Genomic DNA, 23626 nt, shown 5'->3' with positions numbered 1-23626 from the left:
GTGAAACAGGTGAAGGGCACATGACATACGTCACGACCAAACGTTAGCGATTTGTTATGGCAGATCCCGAGTGGCTCAGGGCAGATCCAATGGTTTTAAACCTCAACAGGGTGCCCACCTTCGTGGAAATTAACCCTTGTCAATGGAGAGTGGCCAGACTATGTACAAATGAAATGTACAAGAGTCTGGTAAAACCAGGCTATGATGGACCACCACGAAGTGACTGTTTGACTGGAGCGATAGTAAAGGCAACATTTTGAGCGGTGACCAGGTCTTTGTGACTAAGCTGACTCAAAGAACCGAGATCCAGCCTGACTGGGTAGGCAAAACACTCTGGGATACCATCAGGTGTCACTCCGAGTGACTCAGCAATAGTTGTGGGCTTTTTTGGAGTTTCGAGGCACTTGATCTGCTTACAAAGAGCTTGAACACTTTCAGTCGGTACAATCTGCCAGCCTTCCTCTGTGGTTGGAAGAGGGTTGCATGACAGGGCATTGGCGTCGATGTTGCTGCTGCCATGCCTGTACTGAAATGTGAAATGGTATGTGGCAAGTGCTGAGAGCCAGCGGTGACCTGTCGCATTGAGTTTGGCTGTCGTGAGAATATAAGTTAAGGGGTTGTTATCGGTTCTCACTGTAAACTGCACTCCATACAAGTAATTGTGGAACTTGTCTACAACGGCCCACTTAAGTGCCAAAAACTCGAGCTGGTGAACTGGATAGTTCTTTTCAGAGGCATTGAGCTTGTGGCTCGCAAAGGCAACAGGTCTCAAGCCCTCGGGGTACTCTTGGTTAAGGACGGCGCCCAGCCCATGAAAACTGGCATCAATGTTAAGTATGCAAGGCTTGGTGTGGTCGGAGAACGCCAGCACAGGTGCGTTTGTGAGGCAGTGGATGATCTTTTGGAATGCCTCTGAACATGACTGGTCCCACAGATCACCAAAAGGCTCATTGACTTTGTAGTAGATCATGTCTGATGAAGAGGTGGACTTTCGCTTCTTTTGGGTAGGAAACATAGGTGACTTGTGAGCGACAGAACTGGCACTTGTCGAGGGACAACTTGAGTCCAGCTTCTCCAAGACGAGTGAGGACTTTTAGCTCATGCTCCCCCAGAGTCTTGCCGAAAACAATGAGCTCATCAAGATAGATCATGACTTCAAGCATGTGCATGTCGCAGACTGCCTTTTCCATTAGTCGTTGAAATGTCGCAGGGGCCCCCTGTGATCCGCTCAAACTGGAAGAATCCCAGCGGACAGATAAAGGCAGTTTTCTCTTTGTCCTTGTCAGCCATTGGGACCCACTACGCAGGTCCAACACTGAAAACCACTTACTGCCAGACAAGCAATCGAGAGCGTCATCAATCCGTGGTACAGTGTACTGATCTGGTATAGTTCTGCAGTTTAGGCTGCGGTAGTCGATGCATATACGAAGTTGACCATTCTTTTTACAAGCAAGGACAATCGGTGATGCATATGGACTTCTTGATTCTTTTATGATCCCAGCTGCCAACAAACCTTGCCGGTGACGCCAAAGATCATCCAAATATGCAGGGGCAATACGTTGAGATCACTCTCTGAAGGGAGTGCCATCTTTCAGGCGGATGTTATGTTCTACCCCTTAAGCTAAACCGACATCCCACTCTTCAATAGGGAACACATGGGAGTATTGGGCAAGCTTTTGTCTCAGCCTCTCTTTCCACTCTTTGCTGATGGGGGACTCACTGAAGTCAAACAGAGAGGGATCCATAGCTGGAACAGATTTGATTTTAGGGTTTGGTGCATCTGTCACAAGATCAGCGACGTGAAGGTGAGCTATCACGGTGCCCATTGGAATGGCAGTTTGCTTCAGAGACTCATTACGCAGGAGAACCAGGAAGTTGTTTGGATTAACATCTTAGAGAACAACACAGTTTGCTGGACTAGTACACTTGGAGGAAGAGCAGGTGAGTGGGCTCGTTCAATGATGAGTAAGCTGTCTCCAATGTCTTGTTTTTGTTTAACTTTGCAGATAGCAATGTATTCAGTGCCAGGTGGGATGCTAAGAGGACCAGGCCCAGACCACTTAACTTCAGCCTCAGGTAGATCCTTGTTGTCTTTTGTGGTAATCACCGCAGGAACGGGTAAGTAGTTAGTCTCTTGAACATGAATTTTGACTGAGCTGACATTCTCTGTGTCTTCTTTCTTTGTTCCGGACTTGAAAGGCAGTACCCCCCTAATGTTTGTGCCGATCAGGACAGGTATAGTTTCGGAGCAACGTGGATCAGGGCACACTAGAGCCAGGACAGGAACAGACTTGACTTTGTGGGACCCTTTTGGCAGCTCCAACTCAACTTGGATGTAACCTTTGTATGGGTAACTGCTCTCTGACTCACTTAGACCCCATATGGCTAGACCAGTTAGAGAGTTTAACTGAATGTGTGACAGGTGTTCGGCATACCGGCTGTCGAAGATGATTGTAACTATCAGCGCAGTGCAGGGGTTGCCATTGAGCCTAACTTGAGCAGTGGAGGGTGGTCCAATGAGTCCCTTGGGCAAACTGTTGGTCTGTACATTTACCAAGCTTCTCTTGACACTTGCATTTGTGGTCTTGGTTCATTATCAGATTTCTGGGTCTGCTTGGATTTCTTTTGAGTTTGCAGCAGTTTCTGTCTAACTTTGGGATAGTTCTCGGGAGATGCACACCTGTTGGCAAAATGCCCGTCTTCACCGCACCGATAGCAGAAAAAAAATCACTTGGGTCTCTGCTGCCAAGGTCTTGACTGGGTCTCTTGTAGGTGGGGCTCAGTAGCAGGACTGTACTTGGACTTGACGGACATGACAGAGACTGGCTTTCGGAGCTTGACAACTTCTTTCTTTAAAGCTTGAACATTTTTGTCTTCAGAGTTCTCTGCCGCCGGAGTGACTGAAAGAAGAGTGCTCCTTGAAGGGTGACTTGACATGGTGGAGGGAGCAGAGAGTTCACTTACTTGTGCTCTGAGATGGTGTATTTCAGCTTTAAACTCTTTTAATACTGTTTCAGAGGTCACCGTAGCACTTTTGGTGTAAACGGCTTTGGGTGGATGGAGTCTGCGACGTGAAGCTTCATGCTCCTCCTCCAGGCGTATCTCATTTAGCAGCTCGAGAAAAGTGGGAGGACTGTCTCTGCGGTCTCTCAATCCAAGCTTTAGTATCATAATGTCAGATCTGATGGCCCCTTTAATCAGTTGGTCAAGACGTGCTTTGTCCGCCGCTGATGATGGGAGTCCACCCTTTTTGACTACTTTATTCAGGACTCTCTCAAGGCGTCTCAAGAACTCTGGGGTGTTGACACAACATTCGGAAGGCAAAGTAAAGTTCTTCACCACTCTCTGGATTGCCAAAGGTGATCTCGGGAATGTCAGTGTAGTCCATTGCGGTTGCAGATGGGTTGTTGAAACGGACAGCTTGAAGGATCTCGAGGGCAGGACCCTTTACACTTTCCATTATTCTCATTTTCTTTTCTCTTTCCGGGCGATCATATTCTTCAATCATAAGTCTGGCTTGTTCAACCCAGTTGTCCAACTGTTCTTCTCCCAGGGGTGTGGGCATGACCCCTGAGAGGGTACGCAGTCTTCTGTAAAGGCTGTTGTCACCATGTGTGGGCTTGCTTGTCAGTTGCAGGATATCACCAACTGCTCGAATAATAGATTCAGGAGTAGATGCTTGCAGTGGGGAAGGAAAACTGGAATCTGGTAGCGGCACATTTTGACCATCCTCGGCTGCCTGAGCTCGGGGTTCTTCCTCCTGCTCAGAAGGTCCAAAGATTCTCCATGGCATAGCAGACCCTTCAGGAACAACATCAAGAGGAATGGTATCCGCCTTCACATTCTCTCTGCACTCACATAGCACAGTTAAACTTTGAGACTGTGGGTCATACATTCTTCCTCTCACTCTGACTCTCCCAAGTACTTTGACAGTCTGCAACGTTTCTTCAATGAAACCCACGTCAGTTTCAGGAGGTACATCTTTAACCAGCAAGGCTTTCACCAGGTCTATGCCTTCTCCAACACACCAGTTCTTCAACTGAGCCATCCCCACAGGTTGTGCACTTACAGTTATCACTTGTCAGGGCTAAATTTGGTAGGTTTTAGTTGTATTTTAACACAGATAAACCTTAAATGGTGTTTGCTTGGCTTAGAATGCTTAGTGGAACTCTACTTTTGCAGTTTTCAAGGTTTCTCAATAGGTACTCTTTGATATGTTTTTACATGCAGATTCACAGCTAGCCAGCTTTTAAATCTAAACTACTTTTTAAACAAACTATTTAAATCTCTGGGTCAAAACTAAAGTTAAAGCTGATTTAAAACTAAGCTTTTTTTATTTATACTAAATTAATCCCAGCGGTGCCTCCATTTTATTTATGTAGCACTCATACAACCACTCTGTGAATTACTTACTTATGAGAATGGGGGGTGCTTGGGTTAGGTGTAATTCAGGTGGATACCACGGTGGATGCACCTAATAAGTTTCTACTGCACTATAAAACCTTTTTACACAAAACTATTTCAAAATAAATGAGACCCAGAGATGTTTTTTGTTTAGCAAAAACAATAGGGTAATGCCCTTGTTAAATTGAATAAAATAATTTGGAAAAATAAAATATAAAAGCTTCCCCTAACTCACAATATTAGCAAATGTACAAAAATAAATAACCAAAATTTCTCCCCAACACTTAAATACTAGCCCCTTTAAATTTACCTAGAAACCCTAATAGTTTCACTCACACTTTACAAAACCGCATCAAGTGTCCTGTAGTCTTAGCAAATGCGATGGTGGGCCCACTCACACATACATACATGCACGCATGTTCCAGGTTACTCAAGGTACCAATTTGAACGAAGAAAACCATGTTGCAGGCCTGTTGGGTCTTGCAAAACATTGAGTGCGATGAACCGACATGCTCCGCCCAGCGTACGCCCGCTGTGCCTATGCTCGCTCGGCTACCTCCGATCACGGCTTCCGCTCCAATCTCTCCGGCTCCGTCAGGCGGATCTCCGACCTCGTTTTTCACTCAATCTCTTGCTCACCCGCATAACGAGTTCGCGTTCCTCTTCTCTGAGCCTCCCGCTCAGTTTCAGCGACTTTACTGGGTCTTTACAGCGTCTTTTCTTTCCCGCAAACGTGCGAGTGTCCCGTGCTCTAAACGTGTTCAGCACGAAGAGAAAAAAAATACACCCTCCCGCACTTCCTCACACGCGCCTCTCGCGTGTATTCACGTTTTTACGTGCCTGCAGCCAAACACTATCGACTATACAGCATGAATACCCAAATGACCAATACAAAACAGTGACACTAAAACAGTAAGAATACAGTAATAAAAAACCTTTGGTAATATTAATTATCCAAATAATATATACTTTAAACTTTAGTTTTAATCACTATCATGAAATAAAGTTACCAAATATTGATCTCCTTTTTAATTATGTAAAATGAATAGATATTTACTTATTCAAAAATCAGGTGTCCACTATTATTTATGTAAAGTAAATAAATGTTTCTTTTTTAATAGTCATGTGATTTGTTTTTTAGAGTAAGAGGGATTAATCATAACCCACCCAGTTTCCATTGCACTATAATGCCCAAGTTTTCCACTGGGCTACATATTGTTTTAAATTTCTGTTTTTCTTGCAATAAGACTGATCATTTTACAGTAAAGTCTTGTTGATATTAAAACCAGTTGCTTTTCATGAACTGATCATTTTATGTTGGACGCTATGAACTTGTCTGATATGGCACATTCGTGGAAAGTGCTGATATAGTTAATTGCAGAATGATGACATATTTAATATCTTGCTTGAAGTTCTTTGTATTTCTTTCATTTGAACCACATTCTACTCACAGAAGAAAATGAGTATACATAACAATAACACCAGTCTTCAGAAATAAGAACATTTTTTCTGATGATATACAGGTTTTATCCAGATCAGATACACACATTCATGTGCAGTACAGGGCTGTAATATTTTATTTCACCAACATGGATATATAAAGCATTAGTGAAAAACATCACAAAAATACACAAACCAAAAGCAATAATCTAAAAATTCCTTCACAGTCTGTGCAATAAGAATAACTGCTCTTCACAATAATAGTTATTATTTCTAATCTCTGAGGGGAATTGATGTAATGTGTGTATTATATATATATATATATATATATATATATATATATATATATATATATATATATATATATATATAATCTAAAAATTCCTTCACAGTCTGTGCAATAAGAATAACTGCTCTTCACAATAATAGTTATTATTTCTAATCTCTGAGGGGAATTGATGTAATGTGTGTATTATATATATATATTTATATATATATTATATATTATATTTTTTTTTTTTTTTTTTTTTTTTAAGCATTCCCACTCACTGCAAGGTGGAAAAATAACAACAGTACAATAATGACAAACGTCCTGTCCAAGAACATTTTTTTCATTTTAAAGTCAGCATAAATTACTTTCAGTAGATTACTATAATGAACAAATGATTTCAAATTTAAATAATCTATCAAAAGACATGTCCAGGGCCTAAAAATAACACTTGCAAAGCGGCAAATGACAGCAACAACAACAAAAAATCAGTATTGGCGAGTATATGAAATGTTGTCAATTAGCAGTTGGTCTGTAAAAATTTTATGAACTCTAACAATTCAGTGTTGAGAGAACATGAATGTAAACAAGCACACATGACGCCCTGGACAGTTGACAGGTTAGTGCTGCATCGTCACGAAAGTTTAAGCCTTGCCAATTGAAATATTCAAGAGCAAGAATGCGCGAAAGAGAAAATTGAAGCGAACATCAGACGTGTGCCTCAGAGACCACACGAATACTGAAGTGAGCTCTCTTTCATGTCTTCTGGCACTTGGACAAATCCACAGGAAATTATAGTAAAAAAAAAACACAGTTTTGTCTTAAGTGAACGTAAACAGTAGAGAATGAAAATGCCTGTGCACAAGCATACAGCCATCTTTAGAATTGTATTTTTGTGGTAACTGTTTTTTTTTTCTATGGCATCACTGTTGAATAGTAATTAGCTGGTGAAGTGGATTTACTTATTTTACAGTTGACAAATGATATCAGTTGCGGATGTCATAACAAATATCAGTTGGCGATTTTAAAAAGAGCGGTTTATTTATAAATCCATAAGATATTACTGTCATGCTGTGGAAATACAAACCTGAAGACAGAACACAATGAGTGCAGAGATATCGAAATTGGAATAGAGAATTGTGCAATTTCACAGGTTTCACACCAGTTAAAAAAATACATAATTACATATAGCCAGTACATTTTCTTAAAGGGTCCGTAATCTTAAAATATCCATATTTATAACTTTATAAACTATAGTCATTGCCTTCCGGTACCAGCCTTTTTCTGTCTGAAGAACTCAGATCCGAAGCAAAGTGTATTGAAGAACACTAAAGCGTAGAGGATAGAGTAAAACAAAATACCGGTCACAAATTAGAAGTCTAAAATTATAATTTTTAGACTTGTCAGAGGAGTTTGTTGCCCAGCTCTGTTTGTCTGAACCTCGAGAGTTGTCTACTCTCACCTAAGCTACGATACTCCTACAACAAGCATCAGGTCAGAGGTCACTCTTCCACCGGAACTCGACTCACGTACAGACCTTACCAGAAGCCAGTGATTATAGTTTATAAAGTATAACGCATCGTTTTACTTCAGAAGGCCTTTATTAACACCCTGGAGCCGTGTGGATTACTTTTATGATGGGTGTGCTTTTTTGGGCTTCAAAATCTGTTACTTTTCACTCCCATTATAAAGTTTGAAAGAGCCAGGATATTTTTAATATAACTCTGATTGTGTTCGTCTAAAAAAATATATATATTGTCATACACTGCCACTGTCGTCTTTGGCTTGGCTTGCTCATTTGGGGAAACTAAAATTTCGATCTAAGTTATTCAACTAAATAATCAAATAAAATACATTTATTAGGTCTTAATTAATTGTATAAACTATAATACTAAGCTGCCAACATTGTCGCTATATGATACATTAAAATAATCTGATCACTGTTTTCTCCAGAACGACTGTACAGCCGAATCAAATTTTGTTGCAATATTGTCCTGTTCAACACTGTGTAGCTGCTTTGAAACAATCATCATTGTAAAAGCGCTATATAAATTTTAAAAAAGTTGCCACATCTAGGATGGCTTCAGACAGATTAAATTGAGATATTTTTTTATTTTAAACGACCCCTTTAAGTAATTAAACATTATTAATGTGTGGAAAAAAGTTAGTTTTAGGCCCTGAACATGACAGATATTCTTGACAGATTCACTCCTGAATTACCTAGAGTCTTGTTAAACCTATCATCAAACAGCTGCATATGGACATGACACATGAATGCTTCACGCTTGGCCTGCATGTCCATTTGACCATTTTGAGATGCCCAACTGACCCTTCGCAAAGGTCTCGTTTATAAAATGTTGCGTAGAAACCGCCCTACATTTGATCTTAAGGTCATTTCTCAAATGTGCGTATATGTGAATCTGGGATTGAACATACACACAAAAAAAAACGTATATACGCCTCTTATCCAGATGTGAAATTTATAAATCGCAAATGATCTTGGAATTGTGTGCAGCTGAATGGTTTCAGATCTCCGCCTTGTAAGCAACACCTGATTAATGTCATTAACATATAAAAGAGCACCAGTCAACGTCCAAATGTTTTACTTGAGAAATATATCGCTGAACAAAGAGAACACTGGCAATGCGCAGACAGACAAGACGGATTACTAAGTCTCAGCTTTCAAATGTTGTCCTTTTTTTATATAAATTAAATTATTGTGACAGATCGCTGTCCCACCCAAAGGGTTAGTTCACCCAAAAATGAAATTAAGCCATCATTTACTCACCCTCAAGCCATCCTCAATGTATATTGACATTCTTCTTGCAGATGAACAGAACTCTTCCAAGCTTTATATTGGCAGTGAATAGAGGATTTGATTTTGAAGCCCAAAAAAGTGCATCCGTCCATCATAAAAGTGCTTCACACTGCTCCATGAGGATAAAGGTGAACTACGTAACATTTGTTATATATTTTGATGAATTGAGTACTTACAATATCCTAAATGTTTCCAACTATTTGTAAATTGCCAGAAAATTGCTATTTAACCAAGGTGCCGAGATTTCTGGGGGAATTGCCTGTAAAATGCATCTGCATTACCCTCAGCTTCTGGCTTTATTTGGCAGAAACGCTTTACTCTTAGCAGTGTGCAACAAGTGTCACAGCAGCCGCCGAGTGATGTCATAAAATTATTTTAAACACACTCAAATGTACCTACCATCATGGGCGTAGATTAAGCGGGGACGCGGGGGACGTGTCCCCCTCACTTTTAATAAAATTTATTTTCGTCCCCCGCACTTTTACTGGGTCTCACCGATCCTAGTCGACCCGCTCCGAGCGGGATTCGAACCGGCGTTACCCTGTGCGGGGGCGGACAAGTTAACAGGAACGCTAACGACACCCTTCTCTAAACTCGGGTTGATAGCGCGCTTTTTGAGGTCAGGGGCAAGTGTATTTACATAGAAACCTATGTGAATACATCAAGATTTAAACTCAGAGACTTCAGCTGCAGCTGAAGGAAAACAATCGTTATGAGTGATGAAACGTGACGACGACAATCAGACGATTGCGACAATATATGCTTTATGTGTGTTTTTTAAGTCATCTCAATGTAGGCTATTTATTGACAATAAAGTATCATATGAATAATGCAGCTTTTTTAATGTTTAGTATTCTGCTCACCACGGCTGCATTTATGTAATCGAAAATAGTTAAAACAGTAATATTTTGAACATTATTACAAATTAAAACCGCTTTTTTTCCTATGTGAATATATAGTAATTTATTCCTGTGATCAAAGCTGAATTTATCATCATTACTCCAGTCTTCAGTGTCACGTGATTCTTCACTAATCATTCTCAGATGAGGATTTCATAATCAAGAAACATTTATGATTATTATCTGTGTTGAAAACAGTTCCCAAAATGTTGTGGAAACCATGATAGCCTACATGTTATTTTTCAGGATTCTTTAATGAATAGAAAGTTCAATGGACAGCATTTATTAAATAAATTATCTAATTTGTAATATTAAAAATATCACTTGTGATCAATTTAATGCATGTCTGATCAATAAAAGTATTAATTTCTCTCTTTTTTAATTTTACCACAAATGTTTAGAAAATTAAGCATCACCATGAGCAGCACAACTGATAATAATCCTAAATGTGTGTTGATCATCAGATCCTCATATGGGAATGATTAGTGAAGGATCACTGAAGACTGGAGTAATGATGATAAATTCAGCTTTGATCACAGGAATAAATTACATTTTACTATATATTCACATAGAGAACAGATGAGTTACATCAGAATATATATATATTTTTTACATTGCATAAAATCTATGGAGTCTTAATGCAGAAGTGTTTGTAGTATATAAACCAATCATAAAATTGGCAAAAAAAATAGGAGAATAGGAGAATAATATTATAGATATTAATTATTGGTTATTGTTCACCATTGTATTTGATATCTTGCCCAATTAAAAGCAAGAGATGCGATAAATGATATTGGTCCAAAAAAAAAAAAAAAAAAAAAAAAAAAAAGTTACGTTCATCTTATTAACAATCACTCCAGCAGCCGTGCTCAGCTCCTTGCTCAACACTCGGTCCTGCTCTGCTTCATACTACAGTAACGTTAATAATCAACATCCATCAACATGATTTCTACCTGAGCTCCATGAGTCCTATCCTGATTTTTTTCTACATGTTGTGAAGTGAAGACCATGTGTCCCAAGATTCTGCGCAATCTAGCTTGGTTTTAAATAGGCGAACCCTATAGCGCACGAAAAAGTTACATAGTGCACCTTTAATAAAGGCTTTCTGAAGCAAAGCAACGTGTTTGTGTGAGACAAAATATCCATATTTGAAATTTTAAAAACTAAAATAACTAGCTTTCAACAGACGGCCTATGCAAGTCAGCCAAAAGAGTAACGTGATGACGTAATGTAAGAGAAGTGTGACGCCTCTCGCAGATAGGGCTGGCAACAAACTCAAGCCCCTCTCGTCTTATATTGAAATCCACTGACATTTCTCTTTTTAAAAAAAGTCTCATTTTAGACTTCGAATTCATGACCGGTGTTTTTTTGTTTGTTTTTTTGTCAGTAAATGACGTTTTTTTTTCCGTCAGGGGTTACTCTTTCGCCGTAAATCAATACGTACGGCTTTCTGTCGAAAGCTAGTTTAAGATTTTAGTTTACAAAGTTTTCAGTATGGGTATTTTCTCACATAAAACGCATCACTTCGCTTCAGAAGGTCTTTATTAACCCCCCGGAGCCGCATGGATTACTTTTATAATGGATGGATGCACTTTTTTGGGCTTCAAAATTAAATCCTCTATTCACTGCCATTATACTGCGGAGGAGCCAGAAAATAGTTTAATATATCGCCGACTGTGTTTGTCAGAAAGAAGAAAGGCAAATACACATGAAGGCTTAAGGGTAAGTAAATCATGGGCTAATAATTAAATTATTAATTAAATTTCAGTTCAAGTTCACTAACGTTAACCTACTAACTCTCCTGTCTGTGTATCAGACAAAAAGGAGTCAGTGTTATGATTGGTCGGATCACCTGTCAATTAAACTCCCAGTGAAGTCAAAGTTTCAAAGCTATAAATTATCAAGTAATCTGCCATCTGCCAGCAATTCACTGTAACCTGACAGTTTGTGAACGTTAGTGAGCATTTAGAGCATTCTCAGCTCTCTTCTTTGCCCTGACTGTCACATGCACAAAAACACATTTATAGGCTCAAGTTTTCATCATGGCTGTCTTCCCATCAATTCCAAAAGAGATTTTATCCTGCTCTCAGATATGCTTGCAATGAATCTCTTTAATGAAAAAAAAAAAAAAAAAAAAATTCTCTTTAGTTGGCAAATAAAATGGACAAGCTTTTTTCCATCAAGATTGTAGGTTAAAAAATATAACTGTATATGTGTGTTTTAGGTGTGTAAGTGAAATGATGGCCATTTTGACATTTTCACTATTTGCAGTTAAAACAATATTACATTATGTCATTAAAACTGCATGTAAAGTAATTATTTCAACTTGTATTATCAGCTACCCTTATACAAAGATCATTTACTTTATTCATACAGATGAGCATCACAAATTATTACACAAAGGGTGCATTTGTAAAATATCACACTTTAAAAAGATTATAAATATTTTGCCTAAAAGTCCGGCTATATATAACATTCGGCACAGACTACTAAGCTTCACATTCCATTAAGAGTCTTGATTTTTTTTTTTTTTTTTTTTTGCTGCTAAATCTGCATGCTGCACAATTTGTATCAAATCAGTTCTGCAGTTGAGAACTGTGATTCTAGAAGTCAATCATCTGATAATGCCACCTGTACATTCACAGAATCATAATTTATTTCTGTTAGAGGTTCAAGAACAGACACACACTATCAGTGGTGTGAGGTAGAGTTCTCTCTGATGCTCAGGACAGTGAGAGGACAGCCATGATTTAAGGAACTCATCAGTACAAAACAAAAGCGGTGGAGAAAGAGAATGAGAAAAGAAGAGGATGAAGAATGTGACGTGGTCATGCCGAGTTTGGTTTTCCCTCTTGTGTCTCCTCTTCTTTATCAGATGTTTCTTCTTTATTCTCTAAATCAAAGTTCTGCCAAATAACATGAATAAAATAATTAAATGGCATCATCATTAAGAGATATGCTTGAAAAATCATAAGGGGTATGATAAGCGGTATTATTCAAACACGCACCTCTAACTCCCTCATAACTTCATCCATAAAGTCGTTGGAGTTCTTCTTGTAGGACAAGGCCATCTGAATGGCATCTTTAAACACCTGTGGAACATTCCCAGAACATTAGAACTTCAGAAAACAGGGCTAATGACTTCCCTTTTACCCTAGAACACATAGGGCCTTTTAACACCTGGCCACTGGTGTAAATGCCCTTCAAAACACTTTCGATCCGAGATCTTTTTTTGATCTGGGACACATTCCAAACGAAACTGGACAAGCGTAAATGCATCTGGTTGTTGAAACTGCATATGTAAACTTTACTCTTCCCAAAATGTTAGGTGTAAGAGCACAAATGCATCTGAGAGTCAAATTATACCATTAGCTTAAGTGCTTATTCTTATTCTAACTATATCCATTATCACTCTGTTTTATGTTGCACTTGGCTGTGTTTTAGTTTATATGAAAATTACAGCAAAATAAAAAAATGTGGGGTTTATACATTATATTTTAATCCAAATTCATCCCAGCAAACAGTGAGGCCTGTACTTATCCCCATGACATCTACTTTTAAAGCCCACTGAAATCAAAATTAAAGTTTTTTAGCTTTTAGTATGACAATATCAGCCTTAAAGTTATGAATAAGCTGGTGTGACCAAAACAATGACAAAATTCGCATTTAGGGGATATAATCATTCAAAACTTACAGTCTCTCACTTCCGTTAAAATTACAGATTTTGATGACATCATCCCAGACTTCACCTTCTCGTCAAATCTTCTGTCCAATCAAAATGCTCTCTAGAATCTAAAGCCCGCCCCCTACGCTGCTGAAGTTGCGGCTGAAATCGCTCAGTTTTTAACACATTTACTAATTTCTACATGGTGAACAACACATAGCACACTATATATGTGATAGGAAACGATTCAGTGTAAATATGCTTTCAGTTGAGGTGAATGAAGTCTGTTTTCATGTTAGTTTCACACACCGCAGCAGCGCACACACATAGTCTACACCAGAACCGTTGATTAGAGACACGAGAGCGCAGCACGGATCATATGCGCAAGTCAGTGTAGACAACAAACACATCGGACCCATTTGAATTCTGCAAAGAATGCTATATTTCAAAGCGATATGGAGGAGATTATGATGATAAACGGTTAGAGAAAACTCGCTTTACCAAACAGAAAGGCTCTAGTCAAACTGACACGGTGTGTTAACGATAAGGGTCTGACTACAGAGCCACAGTTTTACCACAGCAGTTCTGACCGCGCATGCGCATTGCGTCATTATGTCTTCGAGATGAATGTTGCGGCACTGGAAGGGACTAAAACCACAATTTTATTTATTTATTGTAATTGCACTTGTTTGATTTTATAGTTATTAGTTAGTGATCAACTGTAATGGTAAAATAATTAAATATTTAAAATGTAAATTGTAAATGTAATTAATAAATGTAAATTAAATTTGTTTCTTGGTTATGTCTCCAACAAGCATTATAATATGCTCACACTATCAGTCTGTTTAAAAGTACGTTTTATTTGTGTTCAAGTTTATACATTTACCCCAGACAGAATTAATCAACTTGAGGAATTAGTTATCTTGAATTTAGACTAATAATTTAATAATCATAAAAACCTTTGAAATGTCTATTCGAAAGTTTGTTTTTTATACCAGGCATTGAAAATACATTGTGTGTTTATTATACCAGGCTGTTCGTTTTTGGAAGAAGAAAAAAACGTAAAAGAAATAATTAAGTGTTCATGACAGCATTGTTTTATATCAGTAAAGGAGCCTGAAGGCCTTCGTGCAACAGCAGATGCAAAAAAATAACAGCAACAATTAACAAAAGATAGTTTTAGGACAGAGTTAAGATATAAAAATCAAATCTATCAGCGTGAAACCGCTGTAGTGAAACTGCACATGCGCGGGGCAAAACCGCGGCTGGGGAGAAACACAGAGGGGGTTGCGGCTGGGGTGCGGCTCTGCAGACAGATATTATTGGTGTTAACGAAACACTACCAGCTGTTTCAAAAAAGGGGAGGAGCTGCTAATAGCTGGAGCCGTTTCAGGGGAAATCACGTCAACACATTGAATAATGCAGCGCGTTTCAAGGCACTTCAGCGGGCCTTTAAAAATCGGAGAGTTCAGAAAGCTATATCAGCTTTTTAACTGAATGCTCCCCTGATACCTGTCAATCTAGTTTGTCTCGGATGCTCTGCTTTCCATCCTTATTCCTCACCTTCACCACATTGGTCCCATCAGCAGCAGATACAAAGTAGAAGGGCAGACCTTGTTTCTTAGCAAAGTTGAAACTCTTCTGGGTCACCTTCATGTCAGCTTTGAAACAGCAGAACACATAAAAGAACAAAAGATTAGAGACATGCAAAGCCTAACGCTGACTAATAATGCTCTTATCTGTAATCTCACAAAAGGACATATGAAATTTACCATCTATCTTGTTAGCGACTACCAGACATGGAATCTCAGGCCGGTACTCTCGGAGTTCTTTGTACCAATTTGGGAGGTTCTTATATGTGATTTTCCTCTGGACATCAAACACCTGGAAAAAGCATCTGAATTAATTGTGAAAGCTTTTTCGAGATCTACTGTTTATGAAAAGCATTAAAAATAGTTTCCAATTACAAAAACCCACAACTTTTACAACTTATTTTTCACTCACTAATATATATATATTTTAAAGAGGAGGTGTTAATATCTGTTTAGCTAATTTATGCGAGTAATTTTAGGGTTGTTGTTTTTTAAACTAAAACTTTAAAACGAATAAAAAGTATTTTGGTTAAATAAAAGTCTTAAAACATTGAAAACACTTAAACATAAATTATAAATGTTGCCTTGTTAACTACCTGAAATAAAATAAGTTTATGTACTGAAATCACTAAAACTGAAATAAAAATACATTCAAATTTAATATGAATAATTAAAAACAAAAGGACATAACAAAATGACTAAAACTGAAAATATACCTAATTAAACCCAAACCATTAAACGGACAGTTCACCCAAAGATGAAAATTATCCCATGATTTACTCATCCTCAAGTCATCTAAGCTAGGTGTATATGACATTCTTTTTTCAGACGAACACAATCATATTTTATATATTTAAAAAAAATGTCCTGGCTCTTCCAAGCATTATAATGGCACTGAATGGCAGCCCAAAATTTGAAGCCCAAAAACGTATATCCATCCATTATAAAAGTAATCTATATAGCTCTGGGGTGATAATAAAGTTCTTTTTAGGCAAATCGATGGGTTTTTATAAGAAAAATATCCATATTTAACATGTTATAAATTAAAATATAAGTACAGTTTAAGTATTTTGAACTGAGAGGTGTTACACTTTCTCCATAAATTGAATATGGAAGGCGATCTGCCGGAAGCTAGATATTTTACTTTATAACATGTTAAATATGAATATTTTTATTACAAAAACCAATTGATTCACTTCATTAAAGTCCCAGTGAACCGGAAGTTACAATTGAATTCTCGGACATATTTCCAAGTGAAAAGGAATATCGAATAGAGGATGGGCTTTACTTCAGCGCTCCTCCTCTCAATCTCTCGCTCATAGCAGACTAACGGTTGGAGGGGAGTAGTGTTGTCAAAAATATAGATATTTCGATATGTATCGATACTGAAATATATGAAACGATACATTACTCAGTTTCTACAGTATCGATACCAGCTGCGCTCTCCTCTCCGACCGACAGCAAGTTGACACGCACCCGCATATTCTCATTCAGCCCGGTCAACCTCTGAACAAGGCGAGCGTGCGTTCCTCTGGATTTTTCCTCATGACAGCGTGTTAGTGTGTGATCGGTCTGAATTTCACGCAGGATTGAACAATTATACTAATCCCCACAGATCTCGCACTCACATCTGAAGCACACACACACATCCCGTAATAAAGCCGCCTCTGACATACGAGTGCAAACATTTGCTTGATTGTCCAGCTTATTATTGGTCAAATAAACTCAAAAGAATTCTCAGTGAACATCTTGAAAAGTATTAATGTAAACAGTTCAGGAAGAATGAGTAACAGGAAGGAACAGTGTTTAGGATCCGTGCGTGCGTTAAAGGGACAGCAGTTATTTGTTATTCAAACTAGAAAAAGACAAACGATCACACTGCTCTTGACTGATCAATTTGTGTAACTTTAATGGTTTCATCTATAGGCTATTGAATTTTTTACAAAGAACATTATCCAATGTTATTTTAAATGTAATTACTTTGCGTTTTTTTATTCAGATTCTTACGTGAATGTTAGACATACCTGAAAAAATAAAGCAGTCTATTTCATTTGTATCTTTTATTCTATTGTATTTATTTGTGCTATTGTTTGTTATCTGTTTATTTGTTCTTATTTTATTACTGTTTACTCGTCTTTTTAAATTCAATTTAACATTTGAAATCAAGCTTCCTTGTGCTGTGTGTAAACTATTGCAACACAATTACCCCATTGTAAAAAATACATTGAGTTAGAAAATATTTGTGAGATAATTTTAGTAGTAATTGATCAATGTTTATATATGAGAAGCTTTATCATATAAAGTGATCTCTTCAGAAGAAATGTTTTGATTGCCTAGCCCTAGACTTTCAATAGACTGACAAAAATGATTATATTAAAAATATCTATTTGACAGTATTTGCAGCATTTTTTCCCCCCTGGTATCAAAAATAGCATTGAATATCAATGTGACATGTTTTGACTCCACCTCTCAAAGAATCAGAATTGAGAATCGAAAAGAACCTAAATCGAAAGTAAGAATCACAATCATTCAAATCAAGATGATGCCCTGTTGTCATATTATTCATATTATCTTTTTTTTTACCGTGGTATCGTTTTAGTATCGGTATCGAGGTATTTTAGTCTGGTATCATATCGAAGTCATAATTTTGGTATCGTGACAACACTAGAGGGGAGTGGTTAAGGATATTCAAACCCAAGCCCCCTGGATCAAAAACCCGAAGAAATTTTTCAGATTTTGATTAAAGATTACAGCAAAATTAAAAATTAAAATCTGTATATTAACTTGCACGGATTAATTGTTCACCCTAAGACCTGTAATATGTGCTAACAAAGTAAATAGTGTCAATTTTGATTGGAGCTGTATGTATAACTTTTATAATGGATGGATGCACTTTTTTTGGGCTTCAATATTTGGGCTGTCATTCACTGCCATTATAATGCTTGGATTAGCCAGGACATTTTTTATTATAACTCCAATTGTATTTGCCTTTTGGGTGAACTATCTCTTTATTAAATACCAATGTCTCTTCCCTTACCATGATACAGGCATGAGATTTATGGTAGTAAGACGGGTGCATGCTTCGAAAGCGTTCTTGCCCTGCAGTATCCCAGAAATCTGTGGTGGAGATAAACAAATGCATGAGTGCTCAGGTTAGACACACATACAAACTTTTATGGCATCAAAGCCATGACTGCTCAACTAACATGAAAACTAAATTAAAAACCCTGGTATTATAACATAGCAAGCTGCATGATTAATCGTTAAAAGATCAAGATTCTCAATTTAAACACCAATGTGATCTTTTTCTAGCCTGACAAGCCAGACCCACATCAAGATGTTTGGTCTGGAAACTCCCCATTGACAGAGCTTAATCCGAGGGGCGGGATAAACGGTTGTCTTTCAAACTCCCTCTGCACGCGATAGGATAGAGCTACAACCAACTAGAGCAACGTGAAGCGGAGCTAGTTGACAGATTAAACATTCGCCGTATCCGGTCGGCAAAACTCCAAACACATCTTCACTTCTTAAGAATGACTTCAGTGCCGTTCTTTGTTCTTTTCTCAGAGAAAAGCTTAACTCCAAGTCTTCCAGTCGTGGTCAAAGCTGATTCGAAAGATCGCCGTTCTCCAGCTTCTGTGTTTACTAGAAGCACGCAAGCGCAACTCTGCCGTCACTATGTTAAGCCCCGCCCACCGACTCTATACATGATGTGATTGGCCTGACCAGAGTTTGGCGTTTACAGCTCAGACTGTATTGAGAGTTGCTAGACGACACTCGCGGCATATTAGATTTGCTGCCGCTAGGGTGCGTCGAGATTTCTAAGCTAATCTTTTTCCTAAATCACTGCGAACATTCAGATCTTCAAAAACCAAACCTATCCGATCAGACTTTATTGGCACTGTGACATTGATCATCAACTTTCAATTTGATCTTGAGTTCGAGCATGTGCACTTGAAAGTGTGACATCAGTAGTGAATAGCCAATCACATGCCTTTAAAACATGTTTAGTTTCTGGACCATTAAGACAAAAAATGATTCATTATAGTTAATTAATAATCCAGCAAACCCCCTTGCCCAACAAAAAAAGTACAGACTATAAAAACGGTTTTGACGAATTTGTGAAAACGTGACATCATGCGCATGCGTATAACGTGATCAGTCCACAAGCGATTTATGTTTCTTTAAAAAGTGACTTTGCCAACTACTGACCTGACAATGTATAATATAGCATTTTTAATTGTTTTTGCGGTTCCGTGTATAGGGGGATTGTTTTGACAATGTTGTACGTGAAAAACTCAAAGAAAACCTTTTCTGTTTTTGGTACATCTTTGTCACATACAAACCCTCAGTTTATCTAGAACTTTGAAGCTGTGAATCCTTCCCTCCCAGACCTAAAATGACCCGAAGCCCTAAAACTATACTTTTTTATTTTGGGTCAGAAAGTTTTTTTCCTTTTAGTGTGATTTATATTTGATATTTGTTTTTATTTTTGGAAAGAGAAAAATATCCTTTAAATGACTAGATTTTATTAACATATTTTTAAATATTCAATAATTAAAGTTCTTCACATTCTTTCAACAAGTTTTTTTTTGTTATAAATTCAAAATAACCCTTGTTAATAATTTGCAGTGAGCAATTTCAAGAATAACCCTTTTAAAGCAGCACTAGGTAACTTTTCAACCTTCATAATATATTTTCAAGACTCTTGTGATGATACATCGACTTACAATAGGTTGAATGACACGTCTGCCATAGCCTGATGGGGTCTGTATCGTTTTTAATCGTACTTTTAAACTTCGGGTTTCGGGTAGTAACCCCGAGAATAAAAAGAACTACAAAATTCGACAGCTTTACGGCATATACGTCACTTCCACCAACACCCACACTTCCTTAAATTCGGACGTGCGAGCCCAACTTTGTTCGTCGGATAATATAGTCATGTCCGAAGCAGCAGAGACAAATAAGAAAGAAAAGGTTTTGTTGGAGGAAAGCAATAAGAGGAAACGAAAAAGTGATCGGATTAAAGGCAGGACGAGGATCAACATTGGACCAGCGTTTGCTTGTTGGCGTGAGCTGAAGGAGGCGTGCCCGACCGATGCTGTCATGCTTGTTATGGTGATTGCCTACCACTCAAACATTGAACTGAAGTATCATATAGATTCTGTAAAACGCTAACCAATAGACTACTATAATGACGCTGGCTTGTAAACGTGAGCATCAAGATTATTTGGCGTTTGAAAAAAATAAAACCCATGAAATTATATTCATATAATAATAATAATAATAATAATAATGCGTTTGATTTATATAGCGCTTTTCAAGTCACTCAAAGCGCTTTACATAGAAGGGGGGAATCTCCTCAACCACCACCAATGTGCAGCATCCACCTGGATGATGCGACGGCAGCCATATTGCGCCAGAACGCTCACCACACACCAGCTGATTGGTGGAGAGGAGACCGAGTGATGAAGCCAATCAGGATATGGGGATTATTAGGAGGCCATGATGGACAGGGGCCAATGGGCAAATTTGGCCAGGATGCCGGGGTTACACCCCTACTCTTTTTCCGAAAGACATTCTGGGATTTTTAATGACCACAGAGAGTCAGGACCTCGGTTTAACGTCTCATCCGAATATGACATATAAATATGAATATGAATATGACATGCTGAAACATATGCCACTGACTGTACCTGGGATGAAGACATTTCACACGCGACGCCTGAAGAACACCTGCATGTGAACTCCTCCTGCAGAGTTCAGGGTAACTGTTAGTGCTGCACCAACCCGCGGCGCCGCTTTTATGAAATTATTTGGCCCGCCCCGCACAACTGTATATATTTTTACAACCCGCTCCGCACCCGCGACCATTATATAGACATACGGGGTCCGCGGGTTATGAGACGACCCGCGCATCACTAGTTCAGGGCTATCAGGGTTGTCATGTCAACAAATGCACGTGCGATGGCATCCCCTGTTGTAGGATGACAGAGCTTACGACAGTAGTTGAGGACATTATTTTTTCCCAACTGTAGGGGGACCCCGAGAGCAAAAGTTACCCAGTGCTGCTTTAATTCAGCTCAAGATATCTCACATTGGGTGTCTCTGCCGACCTCTTGTGGAAACAAATATATAACATGATATTGCATGACTCTTGCCACTAGATGGCCTTACAGCTTCATATGGATCAAATGAGCTGTTCCGCTGGGTCCAAAAGTCAGTTTTTCCTTCAGTATGCATTCAAATATACATGTAGACAAATTCTTTTTTGGTAAAGTTTTAGCATTTTTAGTTTGGATTTTGAACATGTTTAGGTTTGTCTGTGCATTTGAGCATTTCCATTCATTCCTAAGAGGGGCAAACATCACTAATAAAACTGCAAAATATGCAATACAGCAAATTGCTCCATTCCCGTGCACAGAAATAATACTATTCCTCATGCCAAACTTACCAACCAGGATAGTTTGTCCATTGATGGTTGTGGTGTATTTGTACAGAGTCAAAGCGTAGGTGGATAGCTGCTGAGGCCGACTGATACATTTCATTAAGAACTTGTCAACTTTGAGAATGAATGCTATACCAGCATACAGAGAGAGAGAGAGAGAGAGAGAGAGAGAGAGAGAGAGAGAGAGAGAGAGAGAGAGAGAGAGAGAGAGAGAGAGAGAGAGAGAGATTGGTGACACACACAAAACAGCAATAATGGCAAAGGATACTATCCATCCATAAGGAATCTCTCCATAAGCCTGAAAATATATGATGAAAACCTTTAGAAAAAGTGCACATGCCTTGTCACTGAATAACAGCAATAACACAGCTCCTCCATTAGTGTCAGTAACACATTAAGCATACTTGGATTTGCCCACAGCGCTGTCTCCGAGGCAGATGATTTTGACTTGCTCATCCGCGTCATATTTCTCCAGATCCAGATCAGAAATGCCTCCTGCGTCCATTGCGAGATGACAGAAGCAGCAGCAGGAGTTTCAACTCTGAGCCTCTTAATGCAGCGGGATTAGATGACAGCTGACCAGAACAGCTGAAACACTGCGCTGCTTTACTCCATCACACGCTTTCCAACTCTATCAATATCATTTAGTTAATCTATACAAGCAATAATTCGTAAGACAAACTGTAAATGTTATATTCCCAAACACAACCCGACAGTGTTCCTGCGTTGGCTAGCTGACTAATTAGCAGATTAGCGTCTTTGATACCCAAGCTATATAACTAACTATGCTACATACATATTTACCACAAAATATTATTTAACAACCTTTGACAGAAATATTTTAGAGCTCGTCGTAAGTTTGTTCGCATTCACGGCTGGCATTATAGACTAGAAAACATCGCTATTTTGTGATGAAAAATCTCGGTTTGGTTCCAGAAAATTCACAGTGAACATGCACGACAACAACACGTTTCTAAGCAACGCCAGGACCCACGAAGGGCCTCCTTTGCGCATGGTAAGCACCAGGCTGTCTTTGAAGGTGCCTGATTTATTGTGATTTTTTTAAATGTATTTATTCTAATGATTATTCTAAACACAATACAACCAAAACGTGGCAAAAAAAGAAGACATAAATACAGATATTATTACTAATAATAATAATAGTAATAATACAAATTGAGAAGAATACATTCACAATCTAATGCCATTATTTAGATGTGATGATAATTTTTTTTTAAAAAAGGTTTTACTAGGCCTATAATATATTTTGTATTAATTAAGGTGTAAACTTTGACCTATATTTTACACTTACTAGGAAACAAAACCAATAAACAATACCTGGAATGTGTTCTTTGTCTTTGATAAATTACCTGTCAGTAATATCAAACACCATAATCTTACTCTCTTGTTTAGTTTGAGTAAGTAGCACGTTACAGAATGTTGTCTTGGTCACATTCTTGACATGGGAATACACAGAACAGACATTTGCACTTTTGCAGATATACAAAAATGTTATATAGATCTGCTTGATGAACAGTCTGATTAACTACTTTTCCCACAGAGGTCAGTGAGTGCATGACTAGATTAACATTGAAAGGCTAAAGAACAGAATAGATCCGGATCTCAGTGTCCATACAGAAATATGAATGAAGGATGGTTCCAAAAAGTCTATAAACATGCATCATTGGTAAAAACCAACTTTAACCACAATTAGTGTGTAACAATTATTTAAAAATACAAAAATTTAGTAATTTATTCTGTTATGACAAACACACAAACTTGTAGCTATGTGGACAAATTTATTTTAAAAAAAATGTAAATATTGTTTTTTATATATATTCTGTATCCACCTGCGTTCGTTCGTGCGTGTGTTTGTGTGTGTGTGTGTGTGTGTGTGTGTGTGTGTGTGTGTGTGTGAGCCTGTTTATGTGGTTTATGAGGACACAAATTTGTATAACTACATGGGTATTACACTGGTATTACACTATAAATGTGGTTTATGAGGACATATCAAATGTCCTCATAATTCAAATGGCCTTAAAAACATACTAAATGATGTTTTTTGAGAAAGTAAAAATGCAGAATGTTTCCTG

General features: G+C 38.1%; 2 protein-coding genes across 2 annotated transcripts; both read right to left on the bottom strand.

Annotated features, from left to right (window-relative positions):
• Nucleotides 1–3274: 3274 nt before the first annotated feature.
• LOC137043244 (paraneoplastic antigen Ma1 homolog) lies at nt 3275–4048 on the bottom strand. Its single transcript, XM_067419435.1, has one exon. It carries the CDS (start codon nt 4046–4048, stop codon nt 3275–3277), a length of 774 nt encoding a protein of 257 aa, XP_067275536.1.
• Nucleotides 4049–10657: 6609 nt separating this feature from the next.
• rabl2 (RAB, member of RAS oncogene family-like 2) lies at nt 10658–22639 on the bottom strand. The gene is made up of 8 exons (XM_067420061.1): nt 21938–22639; nt 21802–21831; nt 21540–21619; nt 18123–18202; nt 15266–15377; nt 15057–15154; nt 12838–12921; nt 10658–12735 (listed from the first exon to the last, which is right to left on the bottom strand). Exons 1-8 carry the CDS (start codon nt 22036–22038, stop codon nt 12658–12660), a joined length of 663 nt encoding a protein of 220 aa, XP_067276162.1. The 5' UTR covers nt 22039–22639; the 3' UTR covers nt 10658–12657.
• Nucleotides 22640–23626: the final 987 nt, after the last annotated feature.

This window comes from Pseudorasbora parva, chromosome 16 (genome assembly GCF_024679245.1).
Source record: "Pseudorasbora parva isolate DD20220531a chromosome 16, ASM2467924v1, whole genome shotgun sequence".
Classification (NCBI taxonomy): Eukaryota; Metazoa; Chordata; class Actinopteri; order Cypriniformes; family Gobionidae; genus Pseudorasbora; species Pseudorasbora parva.
This window is presented reverse-complemented; position numbering and strand designations above follow the sequence as displayed.

Excerpts from the sequence above, each read along its gene's own strand:
- LOC137043244 (XM_067419435.1), bottom strand. The coding sequence starts at position 4,048 with ATGGCTCAGTTGAAGAACTGGTGTGTTGGAGAAGGCATAGACCTGGTG.
- rabl2 (XM_067420061.1), bottom strand. The coding sequence starts at position 22,038 with ATGGACGCAGGAGGCATTTCTGATCTGGATCTGGAGAAATATGACGCG. Across the intron at positions 15,378-18,122 it reads AATCTCATGCCTGTATCATG|GTGTTTGATGTCCAGAGGAA; the intron begins GTAAGGGAAGAG and ends TGCTTTTTCCAG. Across the intron at positions 15,155-15,265 it reads AGTCGCTAACAAGATAGATG|CTGACATGAAGGTGACCCAG; the intron begins GTAAATTTCATA and ends GCTGTTTCAAAG.